We start from the raw sequence: 19,871 nt of genomic DNA on the forward strand, positions 1-19,871 counted from the left end.
CTAATTACACGTTGGGTGAAGAAAAATTTTCTCCGATTCGTTTTAAATTTACCACACTGTAGCTTCAACTCATGCCCTCTAGTCCTAGTATTTTTGGATAGCGTGAACAGTCGCTTCACATCCACCCGATCCATTCCACTCATTATTTTATACACTTCTATCAGGTAATTAAATTTGCTGATGACACAAAGTTATTCAAAGTCGTTAAATCGCGACAGGATTGTGAAAAATTACAAGAGGACCTTACGAGACTGGGAGACTGGGCGGCTAAATGGCAGATGATGTTTAATGTGAGCAAGTGCAAGGTGATGCATGTGGGAAAAAAGAACCCGAATTATAGCTACGTCATGCAACGTTAGGAGTTACGGACCAAGAAAGGGATCTGGGTGTCGTCGTTGATAACACACTGAAACCTTCTGCTCAGTGTGCTGCTGCGGCTAAGAAAGCGAATAGAATATTGGGTATTATCAGGAAAGGTATGGAAAACAGGTGTGAGGATGTTATAATGCCGTTGTATCGCTCCATGGTGCGACCGCACCTTGAGTATTGTGTTCAATTCTGGTCACCGCATCTCAAGAAAGATATAGTAGAATTGGAAAAGGTGCAGCGAAGGGCGACTAAAATGATAGCGGGGATGGGACGACTTCCCTATGAAGAAAGACTAAGGAGGCTAGGGCTATATAGCTTGGAGAAGAGACTGCTGAGGGGAGACATGATAGAGGTATATAAAATAATGAGTGTAGTGGAACAGGTGGATGTGAAGCGTCTGTTCATGCTTTCCAAAAATACTAGGACTAGGGGGCATGCGATGAAACTACAGTGTAGTAAATTTAAAACAAATCGGAGAAAATTTTTCTTCACCCAACGTGTAATTAAACTCTGGAATTCGTTGCCGGAGAAAGTGGTGAAGGCGGTTAGCTTAACAGAGTTTAAAAAGGGGTTGGACGGTTTCCTAAAGGACAAGTCCATAAACCGCTACTAAACGGACTTGGAAAAATCCAAAATTCCAGGAATAACATGTATAGAATGTTTGTACGTTTGGGAAGCTTGCCAGGTGCCCTTGGCCTGGATTGGCCGCTGTCGTGGACAGGATGCTGGGCTCGATGGACCCTTGGTCTTTTCCCAGTATGGCATTACTTATGTACTTATGTACTTCAGCAGAGGTTGGCGGTTGCCCCTTGCCAGGGGGATGACTTTTTTTTTTTTTTAAGAGAGAAGGTTGAGGATATCACAGGCCAAATGGAACCCCCCCCCCCCCACACTGATACCATCTTGTCATTCTCCTGCTGGGTGCCTTCTGTATTACTCTCCTCATCTAGGAGGGTTTTTGGCAAGCCACAGAGCAATCCCTACTATTATTCTAGGTTTAGGTACACTCCGGCTTGTCAACCTACTCATCCCAAGCGTGCTTCTTCCTGTCAACAGTGTGCGCCTAAGGCCTGCTGCTCCCCAGTCAAAGCAAGGGACGAGCTTTTGACTGACTCCAGCAGAGCATAGCCATAGTAAAAGTGTCTGTTGTGGACAACTTGCCGGTCGGGAGAAAGTTAAAATTTGTTCTATAAACGTGGCCTCTTATAACCTCCGACCGCTGGGTTCTTCAAATTGTCCATTTCGGGTACGCCCTCAATTGGCTCTCCAAACCTCCAAATTGCCCACAGGGAACTTGTTAATTCAGCTCTCAGCACAGGCAGGTACTTGCAGAGGAACTCTCCGCCCTTTTAAAGGCCCATGCACTCGAACCCGTTCTACCAGGGGAAGAAGGACAGGGATTCAATCCCAGGTACTTCCTTGTGCAGAAAAAGACAGGGAGAATGCGTCCCATCCTGGTCCTGAAGTCCCTGAACAAATTTCTAGTGTGAGGAAAGTTGATGGTTTCCCTGGGCACCCTTCTTCCAGTGATTCAGAGAAATGATTGGCTATTCTCTCTGGACTTGATGCATATACCCACAGCCCACTGGAAGTATCTTAGATTTTGACTGGGAACACATCACTTTCAGTATCACGTGTTGCCTTTTGGCCTTGTGTTAGCTCCCAGGGTCTTCACCAAGTTTCTAGTGGTAGTTGTAGCATTGCTATGCAGACTAGGAGTCCATGTGTTCCCATATCTTGATAATTGGTGAAGAGCACCTCACAGGTTGGTGCTTGGGAGTCCATGTCGATGACTATTTGGGTACTCGAGCTACCCCAAATCCCATCTCCACCCTGTTCAGCAAGTGGAGTTTTTAGGAGCCCTGCTTGACACACAGAAGGTTTGAACCTACTTCCTGGAGATGTAAGCAGATAATCTTGGTTCTCTAAGCAAGTGGCTGAGAAAATAAAGGCTAAAGAGTTGGCGTTCCAGAAATACAAAAAAACTCAAGAAAAGGAACGTGAGGAATACCGAATGAAAATGAAAGAAGCCAAGAGAGAGATACGACTGGCGATAGCGGAAGAACAAATGGCTAGAAATGTAAGAAGGGATGACAAAAATTTCTTCAGGTATATTAGTGAAAGAAGAATGACTAAAAAGGGAATTGTGAGACTAAAAGATACTGCGAACCGCTATGTGGATAACGAAGAAAAAGCAAATTTGCTAAATAGATACTTTTGTTCTGTTTTCACAGAAGAAAATCCTGGAGAAGGACCGCGATGGAGTGCAAAAAGTACAAATGAGATTGAAGTGGATAGAGCACCGTTCACGGAAGAGAGTGTGTATGAACAACTTGAAAAGCTAAAGGTGGACAAAGCAATGGGACTGGATGGGATCCACACCAGGATATTGAGGGAGCTCAGAGTGATTCTGGCGAGTTCTCTTAAAGATTTGTTTAATATATCCTTGCAGAGGGAGAGGTTCCGAGGGATTGGAGAACGGCAGAGTTGGTCCCTCTTCACAAAAGTGGTGATAGGGAAGAAGCTGGAAACTACAGGCCGGTAAGCCTCACTTCAGTTATTGGAAAAGTAATGGAAGCGATGCTGAAGGAAAGGATAGTGAATTTCCTGGAAGCCAATAAGTTGCAAGATCCGAGACAACATGGTTTTACCAAAGGGAAATCGTGCCAAAAGAATCTCATTGAATTCCTTCATTGGGTGACAGGAGAATTGAATCAGGGACAAGCTATGGACGTAATCTAGTTAGAGTTCAGCAAAGCTTTTGACACGGTTCCCCACAGGAGACTCTTAAATAAACAGGATGGGCTGAAGATAGGACCCGAAGTGGTGAACTGGATTAGGAACTGGTTGACGGACAGACGACAGAGGGTGGTGGTGAATGGAATTCAATCGGAGGAGGGAAAGGTGAGTAGTGGTGTGCCTCAAGGATCGGTGCTGGGACCGATTCTGTTCAATATATTTGTGAGTGACATTGCCGAAGGGTTAGAAGGTAAAGTTTGCCTATTTGCGGATGATACTAAGATCTGTAACAGAGTGGACACCCGGGAGGGAGTGGAAAACATGAAAAAGGATCTGAGGAAGCTAGAAGAATGGTCTAAGGTTTGGCAATTAAAATTCAACGCGAAGAAATGCAAAGTGATGCACTTAGGGAATAGAAATCCTTGGGAGACGTATGTGTTAGGCGGGGAGAGTCTGATAGGAACGGATGGGGAGAGGGATCTTGGGGTGATAGTATCTGAGGATCTGAAGGCGACGAAACAGTGTGACAAGACGGTGGCCGTAGCTAGAAGGTTGTTAGGCTGTATAGAGAGAGGTGTGACAAGCAGAAGAAAGGGGATGTTGATGCCCCTGTATAAGTCGTTGGTGAGGCCCCACCTGGAGTACTGTGTTCAGTTTTGGAGGCCGTACCTTGCGAAGGATGTAAAAAGAATTGAAGCGGTGCAAAGAAAAGCTACGAGAATGGTAAGGGATTTGTGTTACAAGACGTATGAGGAGAGACTTGATGACCTGAACATGTATACTCTGGAAGAAAGGAGAAACGGGTGATATGATACAGACGTTCAAATATTTGAAAGGTATTAATCCGCAAACGAACCTTTTCCGGAGATGCGAAGGAGGTAGAACGAGAGGACATGAAATGAGATTGAAGGGGGGCAGACTCAAGAAAAATGTCAGGAAGTATTTTTTCACAGAGAGAGTAGTGGATGCTTGGAATGCCCTCCCGCGCAAGGTGGTGGAAGTGAAAACGGTAACTGAATTCAAGCATGCGTGGGATAAACATAAAGGAATCCTGTTCAGAAGGAATAGATCCTAAGGCGCTTAGCTGAGATTGGGTGGCACAGCCGGTGGCGGGAGGCGGGGATAGTGCTGGGCAGACTTACACGGTCTGTGCCCTGAAAAGGACAGGTACAAATCAAGGTAAGGTATACATAAAAAAAGTAGCACATTTGAGTTTATCTTGTTGGGCAGACTGGATGGACCATGCAGGTCTTTTTCTGCCATCATCTACTATGTTACTATGTCACTAGTGTCCAGGGTTTGTGCCTCTCAGCAGGTCACAGCTCGGCAGATATTGAGATTGCTGGGCCACATGTCTTCCACAGTGTATGTTAACACCCATGAGATGTCTTCACATGAGATCAGCTCAGTGGACCCTGGATTCTCAGTGGTTTCAAGCTGCGGGGAATATAGAAGATGTCATCCAGGTGTCCCACGAGCTTGTACGCTCTCTTCAGTGGTGGACAATCTATCTATTATTTATTTAGATTTTTGCTCACACCTTTTTCAGTAGTAGCTCAAGGTGAGTTACATTCAGGTACGTGGATATTTCTCTGTCCTAGGAGGGCTCACAATCTAAGTTTGTACCTGAGGCAATGGAAAGTTAAGTGACTTGCCCAAGATCACAAGGAGCAGCAGTGGGATTTGAGCTAGCCACTTTTGGATTGCAAGACCGGTGCTCTAACCACTAGGCCACTCCTCCACTCATTTGATCCAGTTTGACTCTGGGACTTTCGTTCCAAATTCCTTTGCCTCAAAAAGTGCTGACGATGGATGCATCTCTTTCAGATCAACCTCCTGAAGCTTTGAGTGAGCTGGAACGCTCTAAAGGCTTTCAGAGATTGGCTATCTCATCAAATTATTCTAGTGCAAACAATCAGGTTGCAATGTATTACACCAACAAGCAGAGGGACACTGGATCATGCCCTCTTGTATTGGGAGGCCATCTGGATGTGGCATTGGGTTCACCAGCACGGCATGTTCCTTCAAACCACTTACCTGGCTGGTGCAATCAACACCCTAGCCGATAGGCTGACAAGGATAATGCAACCACACGAATGGTTTCTCCACATAGGCATAACCTGCAATGTATTGCGATAGTGGGGCACCCCTTCGGTGGATCTTTTTGGCACTCAATCACATGGTCCCTCAGTTCTGTTCTAGGCTTCAGGCCCATGACAGACTAGCATCAGATGCCTTCCTCCTCAGTTGGGGGACAGGCCTTCTGTATGCGTATCCTCCACTACATCTAATGGGAAGGACTTTGTTGAAACTTGAGCAAGACTGCCGAACCATGATTCTGATTGTGCCGTACTGGCCGTGACAGATATGGTTCCCTCTTCTGGAATTATCCTCCAAAAAACTTGAGATTGAAGTGTTTTCCAGCCCTCATCACACAGAACAAGGGGTCGCTTCTACATCCCAACCTCCAGTTTCTGGCTCTCACAGCTTGGATGTTGAAAGCCTAGAATTCGCTTCCTTGGGTCTTTCAGAGGGTGTCTCGTGAGTCTTGCTGGCTTCCAGGAAACATTCCACTAAGAAGTGCTATTCTTGTAAATGGAGGAGGTTTGCTTTCTGTTGTGAGAGCAAGGCCCTAGATCCTCTTGCTTGCCCTACACACACCCTGCTTGAATACCTTCTACACTTATCAGAGTCTAGTCTCAAGACCAACTCTGTAAGGGTTCACCTTAATGCATTTAGTGCTGCTTATCAATGTGTAGAAGGTAAGCCCATTTCAGGACAGCCTGTAGTTTGATTCACGAGAGATTTGCGTTTGACAAAGTCCCCTGTCAAATCTTCACTAGTGTCATGGGATCCCAACGTTGTTCTCACCCAGGCGATGGAAGCTCCTTTTGAGCCACTAAATTCCTGCCATCTGAAGTACTTAATCTGGAAGGTCGTTTTATTGGTGGCCGTTACTTCAGCTCGTAGGGTCAGTGTACTTCAGGCCTTGGTGGTGGTTGCGCCTTACACTAAGTTCCATCACAATAGAGTAGTCCTCTGCATACACCCTAAGTTCCTGCCGAAGGTGGTGTCGGAGTTCCATCTGAACTAGTCTATTGTTTTACCAACATTCTTCCCCCGACCTCATACCCATCCTGGCAAAAGCTGCTTGTGCACCTTGGATTGTAACAGTGCATTGGCCTATTACGTGGAGTGGACAAGGCCTCACAGACAATCTGCCTAGCTTTTATTTCTTTTGATCCCAACAGGATGGGGGTCACCATCGGGAAATGCACCATTTAAATTTGGCTGGCAGATTGCATTTCCTTCACTTATGTCCAGGCTGGACTGGCCTTGGAGGGTCATGTCAGAGCCATAGCTGTGTCCGGTAGTCCACTTGAAGTCGGCCTCCATTGAAGAAATTTGCAAGGCTGCGACGTGGTCTTCAGTCCACACATTCACATCGCATTACTGCCTTGAGCAGGATATCTGACGTGACGGTGTGGTCAGTCAGTATTGCAGGATCTGTTTGGGGTCTAGAATCCATCTTCACCCTCCTAGGCCCGTTTTATTCTGTTCCAGGTTGCACTCTCATTCAGACTGTATATAGTTTAATGTTAATCTGTTTTACGTCCTCGCCGTTGCGAGGCCCAGTTGATCAGTGTTTGTTTTGAGTGAGCCTGGATGCTAGGGATTCCCCACTTGTGAGAATATTGGAGCCTGCTTGTCCTCGGAGGAAGTGAAGTTACTTACCTGTAGCAGATATTCTCCAAGGACAGCAGGCTTCATATTCTCACAGTCTTGCCTCTGCTTGGAATTGTCTTCTTGGTTATTTTATTTTATTTTTTTGCTTTTGTATTAACTGAGTAGACTGCGTTCGTGCTTGCGCTCCTCAAAGTTTTTACTTTTTGGCAAAATTCTGGACCGGGTGATGCAGAGTCTCCTACTTGTGATAATATGAAGCCTACGGTCCTCAGAGAATACCTGCTACAGGTGAGTATCTTTGCTTTGTTGGGAGCATATATGCTACATAGAGCTATCCACCAAGTATAACATAGATACACTCTAGGTCATGGTAAGATTTGTGGATAACAAACAATAAGCTGTTATGTAGGAGTATCCCATCAAAGGCTGCAAGGTAGACCTCTCCCACTTATTCTCTTTTTAATTTAATATGCTCAGTCCCAGTCAAAAGTGTTTCTTGGAGAAATGCAATATCTGCACCCTCCCTCCTCAAGGCTTGCACTGCTTTTTATTCTCAACACTTAGAGTTACAATGTTGAGGTTACCCAATTCCACATTAGCAAAAGGCAATGCTGCAAATGCACAATTACTTATAGTAGAGATCTCTCAGCAGGGTTTCCCAGGAGTCCCGTTTACCCTGGACACACCTGGAACCTTCAGTAATGTCCCCCCAGTGCCAGTTCTGAACCCTTCCACATAACGCTGCTCTTGTCCTACCTGATCCTGCATCCCACTGACTCAATCAATCTCCATGTCCAAATCATCTCACTCATGCTTTCTTGCAAAGCAGATTTCCTCGTGCCATAATCCTCTGCCATACCTAGAAACCTCTAATTCCTAAAATCTTCTCCCCTCCCCCTCTCCTTTTTACTAATCACATGCAGAATCTGTCCCCCTTGCTCCTGGTATTCCTTTCAGCTATTCTCCCTCCCCATAGTATTTCCAGAGTCACCATAGCATTTAATAGAATTACACAAGCAAAGTAACGTTCTTAATAAGATCACGTTACCATAAGAACATAAGAGTAGCATAAGAACATGAGTAGCCATACTGGGTTAGACCAATGGTCCATCTAGCCCAGTATCCTGTTTTTCAAACAGTGGCCAAGGTCACAAGTAACCTGCCCTAAATTGGTCACTTGGCTATGTGGGTGCCGCTGCTGAGTATCAGCTAACATGCATAGCTGCCAGGTAGCAGCCAATAGCATGCAAAGTTCTTCTCTCCTTGCCCCCTCCATTATGATCAGGCACCCCTCCTGGACCCTCTCATTAAAGAATCTCCCCCATATGACACAATCCCCCTATTCCACTCCCATCCTCTGTAAGGGCAAAAGGCCACCCCTGAATCTGACCCCCCCCTTCCCCTTACATTCTGTAGATCTCATTGGCCCCTAACTTTCAAATCCCTGGTGGTCTAGGAGTCTTTGGGGCAGGAACGATCCCCTTTCAAATTTAAATTCCATATTCAAAATGGCTGCTGTGACTTCTAGCAACAGCCTTACAGTTCTAATGCCAATTAGGTAAGTTTCCATTTCCCTAGGTAGAATTTTTATTTGATCTCATTTATATTTTCAAACATTCCAGCTTGTGCAGCATAGGGATGTACACAAAGGAAGTATTGGTTTCATTGGTTAGAGTAGTTGCTTCTGGATTGTAAGTTATTGTGTCATTTGGAGAGACTGGTTGTGGGGAATCCATGTATTTGTGTAGAGATGTTTTCATCTAGTGGGGGGGGGGGGGGGGGGGGGGCACCAGAACAGGCGTCATGTTGTGGGAATCAGGTGCTTAACAGTCAGACTTATTATTTATAAGTACAATTGTGGAGTGGAGGAGTAGCCTAGGGGTTAGAGCACCAGTCTTGATACCCAGAGGTGGCTGATTCAAATCCCACTGCTGCTGCTTGTGATCTCGGGCAAATCACTTAACCCTCCATCACCTTAGGTACAAAATTAGATTGTGAGCCCTGTAGGGACACAGAAATACCCAGTGTACCTGAATGTAACTCACCTTGAGCTACTACTGAAAAAGGTGTAAGCAAAATCTAAAAAAAAAAAAGAATTGGAGCCTGTCACTTCTGTTTCTGCATGGCTGAATGCAAGGTACACTGGACAGACTGTCAAATCTCCCTCATGTGCTGTATGAGCTGATCCACTGCAGGCACATCTGTATTTTATTTTAATTTATTTTCAATATTTATATACTGCCCAGACCTAAGCAGTTTATTATTTTATTTTTCAGATACTGGTACTCTCTAATGGGCTGACAATCTAGTATTATATTGTACCTGGAGCAATGAAGCGCTAAGTGACTTGCCCAAGATTACACAGAGCTGCAGAGGGAAATTACCCAGTTCTCATGGATCTCAACCCATTGCTGACCGTTAGGTAGTAGCAGGAATTGTACCCAGTTCCTCAGGTCTGCAACCTGCTGCACTAACCATTAGGCTACTTCCCTTCAACAAGGGAATGAATTAAGACGCTTAGATGTCTCCTGTACATAGAGTGAAAGGTGGTAGAATTGGTGGATTAATAGGATGTAATAATCTGTGCAACCTTGGCCTATGGTAGTATTTGTCCAATTGTCATGATGATCATAAATATAGCAGTGTAGGAGCTTTTCCAAAATCTAGTTATCTCTGACCATTAAACCAGAGGTAGTATGCTGAGGAAAGTAACATTTTTACAACTGTTTGCAGAAGGTTTTTTTTAGTTTGGGGACAAATTGGTCTTGGACAGACCTGATGCTCTTGGGTACTACTACTACTATTTAACATTTCTAGAGTGCTACAAAGTATACGCAGCGCTGTACAAACACAGAAGAAAGACAGTCCCTGCTCAAAGAGCTTACAATCTAATAGACAAAAAGTAAAGCATTTAAAGTATTCCTTTAAATTTAAATTTAGGGTACTCCTTGTAAATGGAAGATGCGCTCCTTGAAGAGGGTAGCAAACTGCATGGATGTGGATCATCTTGCTAAACCTACTGCCACCACCCAGAAAGTAGTTTTTCCCTTTGATGAAGGTAGGTCCATGATAAAATATATAGTGATGTGGGACCCTGGGTACAAGGGTATAGGGAGAGGTTGAAGTAACCCTCGTGTATGAGCATGGGGAATTCTGGCTTTGACACAGGCAGTACAAGGAGCTGTGTGACTCTTGATATCTTTTTGCACAGATGGCTACCAACTGGAATGATTTAATAGGTGTACAGTTTTCTATACTCCAGGATGCCCTGCCTATTTCTTACCATGCATCTCAAGACAGTACTGCTTGATTAAGGGAGGCACCAAAAGAGTGATTTAAGCGCTCATTTTCAAAGTACTTAGAGGTACAAAGTAACTTTGTGTCTTAAGTGATTTGAAAATGAGCCCATTAGCTTCGTATGAGGTTGTTGCCTTCCTAAAGGTCTGCTGAGAAGTATGCTGTTAGAAAAGTCCAAAGTGAAAAAAGCATATTAGATAGTCTGTCTGAGTCTGGGAAAAACTGGATTCTAGGCCTGGTACTAACTCAGGATGCTATGCAGAACACCAGGGAATGTGATGGGTCCTTTGATTTTCTTGTAACTCGCAAGTGGTTTACCAGGAGAAAAACTACTTGCTTGCTAGGTAGGGAATACTGGGGTGAAAGCTAAGAAAATAACATAAAATTATTCACCAGTTGTTAATGCTGCCAACTTGTATTGTACAATGTGCTTGTTAAACGAAGACTATTACTACTACTACTATTTAGCATTTTTATAGCGCTACAAGGCATACGCAGCGCTGTACAAACATAGAAGAAAGACAGAAAAATAAATAAAGTAAGCAAATCAAATCAATTAATGTGAACGGGAAGGAAGAGAGGAGGGTAGGTGGAGGCGAGTGGTTACAAGTGGTTACGAGTCAAAAACAATGTTAAAGAGGTGGGCTTTCAGTCTAGATTTAAAGGTGGCCAAGGATGGGGCAAGACGTAGGGGCTCAGGAAGTTTATTCCAGGCGTAGGGTGCAGCGAGACAGAAGGCGCGAAGTCTGGAGTTGGCAGTAGTGGAGAAGGGAGCAGATAAGGATTTATCCATGGAGCGGAGTGCACGGGAAGGGGTGTAGGGAAGGACGAGTGTGGAGAGATACTGGGGAGCAGCAGAGTGAGTACATTTATAGGTTAGTAGAAGAAGTTTGAACAGGATGCGAAAACGGATAGGGAGCCAGTGAAGGGTCTTGAGGAGAGGGGTAGTATGAGTTAAGCGACCCTGGCGGAAGATGAGACGGGCAGCAGAGTTTTGAACCGACTGGAGAGGGGAGAGGTGACTAAGTGGGAGGCCAGCAAGAAGCAGATTGCAGTAGTCTAAACGAGAGGTGACAAGGGTGTGGACGAGGGTTTTGGTAGAGTGCTCGGAAAGAAAGGGGCGGATTTTACGGATGTTGTAAAGAAAGAAACGACAGGTCTTGGCAATCTGCTGGATATGAGCAGAGAAGGAGAGAGAAGAGTCAAAGATGACCCCAAGGTTTCGAGCGGTTAGGGTGGTGGACTTTGGTCCTGGGGAAATGAGGAACTGAGTTCGATTCCCACTTCAGGCACAGGCGGCTCCTTGTGACTCTGGGCAAGTCACTTAACCCTCCATTGCCCCAGGTACAAATAAGTACCTGTATACAATATGTAAGCCGCATTGAGCCTGCCATGAGTGGGAAAGACCTACATTGTTGGCTTTCTAGCAAATGCGATTACGTTTGCTATAGGTGTTATAGCTTGAATTGTAACCAGGCCGGCAAATTGTGAGGAACGTTTCCATGCATCACTCAGAAGGTGGATTTTTTTGCGCTATTCTTCTGGTGGAACTGATCACCCAGCTCCTCATTTTGCTGAATGTTCTTCACTTGTCCTGTTTCAGGTGCAAATAATATTACAGATGCACCAGTGCCCAGATTTAATTTTGGGGGACATCACCAATCTACTGCAAAGGAAGGGTGGAATTGGCCAATATGGTTGATTGGCTTTTTAAGTCCCTTCTAATTGTTTGGTGCCGTTCTTGTGGTTTGAACTGGGCCCTGTGTAGTAGATGATGGTGGATAAAGACCAGCATGGTCCTTAAAGTCTGCCCAAAAAGATAAAATCCTAGTATTTGATATGATAACATATACATACTTGAACTTTTAGCTGTCCTTGCAATTTTATAAATAGAGATACGAATTCAAATATACTATAGTAATGTTTCTTTATCTATGATTATAAATATGCAAAGAATTGCAAGTGACCCTGTTGGCACAGCGTGGACATAACATCTGGTTGTTATTCAAGATTAATTTGTATTTCATTAAAACACTATTTGCACTACTTTTATCATCATACAGTTTTTTTCTTTCTAGGAAATAAAATCCTTGCTATCTCTCTGTGGAGGTCAGCTCAGCAGTGAACAGGACATTCATGGACAAGTAAGTTGTCAACCAAATTGGTTTTATGCAATCATTTCTATTTGTTCTTCAGTGCAGAACAGTTGCTAACTGACAATTAAATGTTTAGGACAGGCCTCTGTGCCTCAAGCCACAAAGCTGTATACTGTGGTATAGGGAAGAGAGGCGGGAAGATGACTCTAAAATGCTCCTGAGAGTCTTAGCATGCACTGCTGTACAGACCATGTGTGTCATCCAGATGTACTGCCTGAGCTAGAATTGTATAAACAACTGGAAAAAAAGGATGATAAAACAGGGTAAATCAGCCCATTCACCCCTTAGTCAAGTCTTGTGCTCTCTGGGTCAGCCAGGGATGTTGCAGAGGTGGTATTCAATCCCTCCAGGTAGGGAGAGAGTTGTGATCATTGCCCAGTGGTGACACCAAGTGGCCATATTCAGAGCCCATGATTGCATTTTTTTCTGTAAGGAGCCCTGGCGTATGGATTCTGGCCTAGGATCTCTGTGATGCCCAAACTAGGTATATTGAAAGGGGGGGGGGGGTTATAATTTTATTATTTGTATTTGCAAAATTACAATCGGGTATAAACTTGGAAGGGAAATCAGCAATCAACAAAAAGGAAAAGAAAGGCTCTACTTTTCTAATGGGAAATAATACAACTATTAGTCCACAAAATAATAGAAGTTGAGAGAAAATAACAATCAAAGAAAATCAAAATCATATTAAGGCAGACCATTATCACCCGGTTAACGCGTGAGACCTTACCGCTAAGTCAATGGGTGGCAGTAAGGTCACAGACCCAAAATGGATTTGTGCCAGTTTTGATTTTGCCAGGTGTCCATTTTTGGCCAAAAAAAGGCCTTTTTTGCAGGCACGCTGAAAAATGGACCTACATGCGTCCAGTATACGTGTCTACACCAGCGCAGGCCATTTTTCGGTGCACCTTAGTAAAAGGACCCCTAAGTGTATATAATGTGGTGCGCCCAAATTCTAAGTCACGTAGTTGAAAAGGTGGCGAGGCGTAGGCATTGCTAAAATCTATGCGCATTGTTATAGAATACAATAGAATTTGCGCCCAATTTAAGTGTTGGGATTTACACCAAGTAAAACATGGCCTAGATGGATGCGACCAAATTTAGTCACATGGCGAGTTGCTCGGCATATTCTATATACTGCGCGGAAATTTAAGTCTATTCTATAAAATGTAGGCGTACTTTAGAGAATACGCCTAGGCGTAATTTTTTTTTGTGTGCGGATTTTTCAGGAGCCATATACAAAATCTAGTCCTTAGTGGCTAACTGGCCTGCTTCCTGTGGGCTGAATATTGGCGGGTTTATGTTCCAAGATTCTTTGATATGTAACTTCTCTATATGAATATTAAGAGGATTATAACATCCCTGAAATGACTGGTGTATCTGGTTGATATTGGTGGTATAACCTGTGTAGAATGCTAGATATAACCCTGGCCACCTTGTTGGGCAGATTGGATGGACTGTGCAGGTCTTTATCTGCCGACATTTACTATCTATATAAGTGCACATATTGTATTGTATTTATATTATAGAGATAAATGGGCAGGTTCATTTCAAATGAGGCTTTAGGAAGGCCAAAGTACATTGTAATATCATTGAGCATTTAAAAAGTTGCCCTGACATTGGTTAGTAGTCAGCAACCGTTTTCAAATTTTTGTACCAAATCTCCTTGCTTTTTATTCATCTGAATCTATGGAACTGGTATTTCCTTGCGTGTTTTTTTTTTTTTTTTTTTTTTTTTGCAGGCAAGCAGCTATGAATCCTTAGGAAAAGGAAAGAGTATAAATTGACTGCAAATGGCTTATCTAATCTTTTAATTTTTCTAGTCTCCATTTTGGATTCTCAGCATTCCTGCTGAAGATACGGCTAGAGGCCTGATGAAGCGGACAGTGTGTGCAAAGTAAGGCTGAAGATGAGAAGGGAAGATAAGATGTTGATACTAGGGGTGGGCAGCTAGAAAAATTTTGTATTGTCATTTATGGGAATTTTTATTTTATTTTGTTTGGCCATTTTGTCGTTTTGTCAGCTTCCAAATAGCTTGGAAATAGTGCACACTATATGGAAAGAGGGCATACTGTTTTCCCACGTTTGCACTTGCACACTAATTTGCACTCGCATGCTGGTTCTCGCATGTGTGGTGGTTCTACTGTCAGGAAGAGTATGCATTATTTCCACACTAGTATAAAAGGCCCGTTTCGGTAGGCAATGAAACAGGCGCTAGCAAGGTAATCCGCCCCCCCCCCCCGAAGCGTCCTTCCTGTCTCCCCTGCCCCCCCTGCAGTCACCCATCTGGTCTCAGGACCCCCTCCCCACCAACCCTCCTCTGCCCCTGCAGCCACGCATTTGCAGCGGCCCTCCTCTCTCCCCTGCTCCCCCTGCAGCCACCCATGTCCAGTGACTCTCCTCTCCCTCTGCAGCTACCCATGTCCAGCGACCCTCCTCCCCCCCTGCCCTCCCCTGCAGCCACCCATCTGGTCTCAGGACCCCCTCCCCACCTCCCTCTTCCCTGCCCCCCCCGCAGCCATCCACGTCCAGCGATCCTCCTCTCCCCCTGCAGCCACCCATGTCCAGTGACCCTCCCCTCCCCTCCTGGGCACATCAACCCCCTCGCCACCCGCAGCCGCCAATACTAACGCTGTCCGGCCGCTACTGCGTCTCCTGTTGAGCAGCAGCGGCCGGTACAAAAAGAAAAAAGCCAAAAAAAGATTTCAAACCTGAAACACGGCTCCGTAGACAGCCATCTGGCATTGACTGTCATCTCTGCAGCTGCTCCTCCTCTCCTCTCTGACGTTGCTGCGCTCCTCTGGGGTCTTCCTGCAGGGGCAGTGACGTGGAGGGGAGAGGAGGAGCGGCTGCAGTGACGACAGCCAATGCCAGATGGCTGTCTACGGAGCTGCATTTCAGGTTAAAAATCTTTTTTTGGCTTTTTCTTTTTGTACCGGCTGCTGCTGCTCCTCAGGAGAAGCAGTAGCGGCCGGACAGCGTTAGTATTGGCGGCTGCGGGTGGTGAGGGAGTTGATGTGCCCGAGAGGGGGGGAGGGTTTTGGGTGATGCGTTGGGGGGGGGGTAGGGGCTTGGGTGCTTCGCTGGGGCGGAGGGGCTTGGGTGTTGCGCTGGGGGGGGGGCACTGAGAGCTGATTGGTAGGCAGGGGGAGGAGTACCCTGCCTGGCTTGCGGTTTTGCAGGGCAGGGGCTTGGGTGTTGCGCTGAGGGGGGGGGGGGCACTGACAGCTGTTTCGAGGCAGGGGGAGGAGTAGGGAAACACGCTCCGCGCATTTCCCTACTCCTCCCCTTTCCTTGGAATCAGCTGTCAGTGACATCACTGACATCAGTGCATTCTAAACTGCCTAGCACACCACCTCCGAGGGAGCCACGGTACCAGGCACATTAGAACGTTGGAAGTGAGAATTATTATATAGGATAGTGTGCACTGTTATTGGTGAAGGAAAAACACAACACAAAATGTGTTGTTTTCTGTTGGTTGATAACGAAATATAACAACATAGGTAATGTAGTTGACATTTGTATGTCATTGCAAATGTCAGAATATACAAAAAAAAAAAAAGAGAAGTAGGGGTATACCAAATGTGTATCCAAACAGCAGGTTTATTCTCACATAAAAATCCAAAGACTCGACGCAGTCGTATGTTTCGGCTCTTACCACGCCTGCCTTAGGAGTCAATGTCAATTGTCTCAGCCAAGCCACTGATGATGATAACACATAAATGGGCTTGAGAATCCAATAATACAGTATTCGGTGAAGTCACAAGAATATCGTCACAGCCACAAATTCAAGATGAAATGTGTCACCCTACTTCTCTCTTTTTTTTGTATATTGTGTGATTTGTGGTTAGGAGGACACTTCTTTTTGTTTGTTTGTTATTGCAAATGATAGCCCATTCCTAGTTGAGAGGGCATTTCTTACCCTTCTTTTTTTGGTGTAACCTGTTGACATTAGTGAATCCAATTAGTGAGACTTGTCGGTCATTTTTGGGGTAATTTTGTAAAGGTTTTATGTGTGGAAAAGGCTTTTTTTTATAAAAATTGTGCCCTTGCAAAAGCATTTCTTGGGGGCATGGTTTGAATGGAGGTGGGGGGTTACGATTTTTATAAAATATGTGGGTACATGCACATTTGCACCAGTTTTGGAGCAGGTATAAATTTGTTTGTTTTCAATTTGCACACTGTTGGGGTTGGTTCTCATAGAGCCTTTTTTTTTTTTTTTTTAACGTACAGTACCTAGATGCCCTGTTGCCTTTGTAAAATAGGCTTAAAGTCGGCACTTTTTGGCATTTAAACACAGGTGGCCTGCTATAGAATTACCGAAACATGGCTTCAAGTCCAACTCTTATATTCACCCTCCAATTTATTTTCATATTGCAGCACTAGCAGAATTATGTGTAGATCCTGACCGAACCCAAAAATTTTTTTGTTCTACCAAAACTGAATCTGCAGCCGTAAATGAAAATGCTCCCCGCCTGACACTGGTAGGTCCTCACTGGACCTACCTCAGGAAGCCCTGGTGGTCTAGTGGTCTCTTCGGGAACAGGAACAAATCCCACTTGTTACTGCCCAGTGCTGCTGCTCCAGTGGAAATGGCTGCCAAGACTTCCTGCAGAAGCCTCATGAGTCCCTTGCTAGAGAATGACATGGGTGCGGGAAGCCGCTTTAATCCGCGGTTATACCGCGGGTACAACGAAAAGTTTCCAGGTTTTACTGTAAGTGCAAAAAGCAATTATTTCCTTGCCCTGCGGGAGTGGTAGTAATCCCTCTACCTGCGGTAAAATAGGCATCTATCTACCTTTTACTACTGTTGGCTGACCTCTAGAATCCACTACCTATGTTCCTGTGCCCGCTCTGCTGAACGCCTTTGGCTGAAATCCCGTGCCCATGCTGACTTCATACATTTCAAATTCTTGATAACCTCCTTCCAGTCTGCTCTTTTACTTGCCAAACAGGACTATTGCATCCAGTTGACTAATTCTCTTGGCTCAAACCCTCGTCTCTTTGCCACACTGAACTCTCTCAAGTGCCTTCACCTCCAACCCCCCCCCCCCCTTCACTTTCCCCCCAGACTCTGGCTGAGTTCTTTCATGATAAGGTTCACAAGATTAAACTTGAATTCTCAACCAGGTCATCTCCACCTCTCCTTCCCTTAGTCCATTCTCTCAACCCTCCAACCCCTGCCTCCTTTTCTTCCTTTTCTGAAATCACTGAAGAGGAAACTACACATCTTGTCATCCCGTTTATCTATCTGTCATATCCTCAATCTTTCACTGTCCACTGCGACTGTTCCTGATGCCTTCAAACATGCCGTAGTCACACCACTCCTTAAAAAACCTTCATTGGACCCTACCTGTCCTTCTAACTATCGCCCCATCTCCCTCCTCCCTTTCCTATCCAAGATACTTGAACGTGCTGTTCACCGCCATTGCCTTGACTTTCTTTCAACTCAAGCTATTCTTGATCCACTTCAATCTGGCTTTCGCCCCCTTCATTCAACTGAAACAATGCTTGCTAAAGTCTCCAATGATCTGTTCCTAGCCAGATCCAAAGGTCTCTAATCTATCCTCATCCTCATAGGCGGTCGGTGGCCCAACTTTTTGGGGAGGCTAAAGGGGGTGGGGTTAGGGTGGGGCCAGGGGTGGAGCTTACCTCCATAATTGTCTGACAACACAGAGAAAAAAATAAGTAAATATAAAATAGTTAATACCTTTTATTAAATTTAGATATTAGATATGTATCATATGTCAAAGAATAAAGTGGCTGCATATACTAACCACAATCGCTCAACTGCAAAACACTATGCACAACTTTGTGCAAAAACACACTCAGAACCTTACTGTACCATAAATATTACACTGGGCAGACCCTAATACACCAATAAGGAGAAAAACAAAACAGAAAAATTTAAGCAGATCACTAGAAGAAACAACGGAGCCCCAAACGACCACTTGCCTGCTTGAAGAATCCAGACAGACCTGTTCCTTTAACATCAAATAGATAAGTTCAAAGTTAGCTGCAGGGATTCATCTTCTCTGAGCTTCAACTCAGCTCAAAAACCTCTTACATAAATATTCCCATTTAATGTAGATAAACTACTAAACCCTAATTCTGCAAGGTCGAGGGAAAAGGACGCCATCACTTTTCATTCCCTTTCTCCTAGACTACTGGATGTACAGCGAAACCAGAAATCAGAACTTGAAGTCATGTTAAAAGAATTCAAAACCACCTCCTTGGATTTTCTGGATTTAATCTACACCTCCAATTTATCGTTATTACTATAATTCGTTTAAAAAGAAATCCAGAAAATCCCCAAATCGCAGTGGCTGTGGGCAGCCTCTGGAGCCCGCAGGTCAAACCGCCTGTGATGTCGTAGGAAAGGTGAGTGTGAAATCTCTGGCACAGGACTTGGACGAGGGGGGAGGGAGCAACAGACAGTGCATGGTCCATGCTGGGTTAGGAAAAACAAACCAATACTGTACACACACACAGACACATTCACAGTATCTCTGGGAAGGTAATATAGTACCCGGTCCATGCCAACGCTGGTTAAATCGGTGATAGCACAAGAAATAATTAAAATTGTATTTCTTTTAAATAGTACTGAGAAGTCTGGGAGCAACACAGATCTTGTTTGTCTGCTGCACCGGGCTTTCCTTGCTTCTTAGTTTCCTAGTGACGAAAAAAATAAGTTTATAATCGCACATGCATATTTGAGAATGCGTCACAACTCTTGACAAGCCGCCAGGATTTATTGGTACTTAAGTAAGGCATCTATGAAAAAAAGAAGAAAATATTGCTAAAATAGATGGAAGCAAAAGCGATGCTCTCACAGCATCGGAAACTGTTTATGCCTTTATAGAATGCAACTTTGACTGCAAGCTTAAGGGCCTCTTTAATCTAATTTCCCTCCCCCCCTTTAGTTTCAGGACAGGAAAGAAGGCCGGTTTCTGCTGAGGTGATTTATGGCACGGCTCTCGGCTCTCTGATCGGCAGCCCCCCCCCCGTTCGTTTTAACCTTTACTTTTTCCGTGGCAGCGACGTCAATGAAGAAAAAGGCACAGGCTCGCTTCCAGCTTCTCTCTTCACACAGGGTCCCGCCCTCGCGGAAACAGGAAATGCATCATCGCTGAAGGCGGGACCCTGTGTGAAGAGAGAAGCTGGAAGCGAGCCTGTAAGTGCCTTTTTCTTCATTGATTGACGTCGCTGCCACGGAAAAAGTAAAGGTTAAAACGCGGGGGGGGGGGGGGGGGGGGGGGAGGGGGGGGACTGCCGATCGGGGAGCCGAAAGCGGGAAGGAAGGAGGGAGAGCCAGTGCCCAGAGCTGCCTGGCAAAAGCGCTGCGCTAGTGAGGGCAGCACTGCAGCAGCCAAGGGAAGTCGGAGGTCCACGATTGGGCTGGGAAGGCTTAGCCTCCCCAAGCCTCCTATACGGGGCGCCTATGCTCATCCTTCTCGATCTATCTGCTGCTTTTGACACTGTTGATCACAGCCTACTCCTTGATACGCTGTCCTCACTTGGATTTCAGGGCTCTGTTCTTTCCTGGTTTTCTTCTTATCTCTCCCAGCGTACCTTTAGTGTATACTCTAGCGGATCCTCTTCTACTTCTATCCCACTGTCAGT

The 19,871-nt window shown here is 45.0% G+C and overlaps 1 protein-coding gene across 1 annotated transcript in view; it reads left to right on the forward strand.

Annotated features, from left to right (window-relative positions):
• The window catches only part of TRMT11 (tRNA methyltransferase 11 homolog), a 183,788-nt gene that overhangs the window by 1,666 nt on the left and 162,251 nt on the right, over nucleotides 1–19,871 (forward strand). Inside the window, exons 2-4 of the mRNA XM_030198402.1 lie at nucleotides 9,736–9,853; nucleotides 12,171–12,236; nucleotides 14,072–14,145. Of these exons, the coding sequence (XP_030054262.1) occupies nucleotides 9,848–9,853; nucleotides 12,171–12,236; nucleotides 14,072–14,145 (146 nt within the window). The 5' untranslated portion in view covers nucleotides 9,736–9,847. The remainder of the gene's footprint in view (nucleotides 1–9,735; nucleotides 9,854–12,170; nucleotides 12,237–14,071; nucleotides 14,146–19,871) is intronic.

Source organism: Microcaecilia unicolor, chromosome 3, assembly GCF_901765095.1.
Source record: "Microcaecilia unicolor chromosome 3, aMicUni1.1, whole genome shotgun sequence".
Lineage (NCBI taxonomy): Eukaryota > Metazoa > Chordata > Amphibia > Gymnophiona > Siphonopidae > Microcaecilia > Microcaecilia unicolor.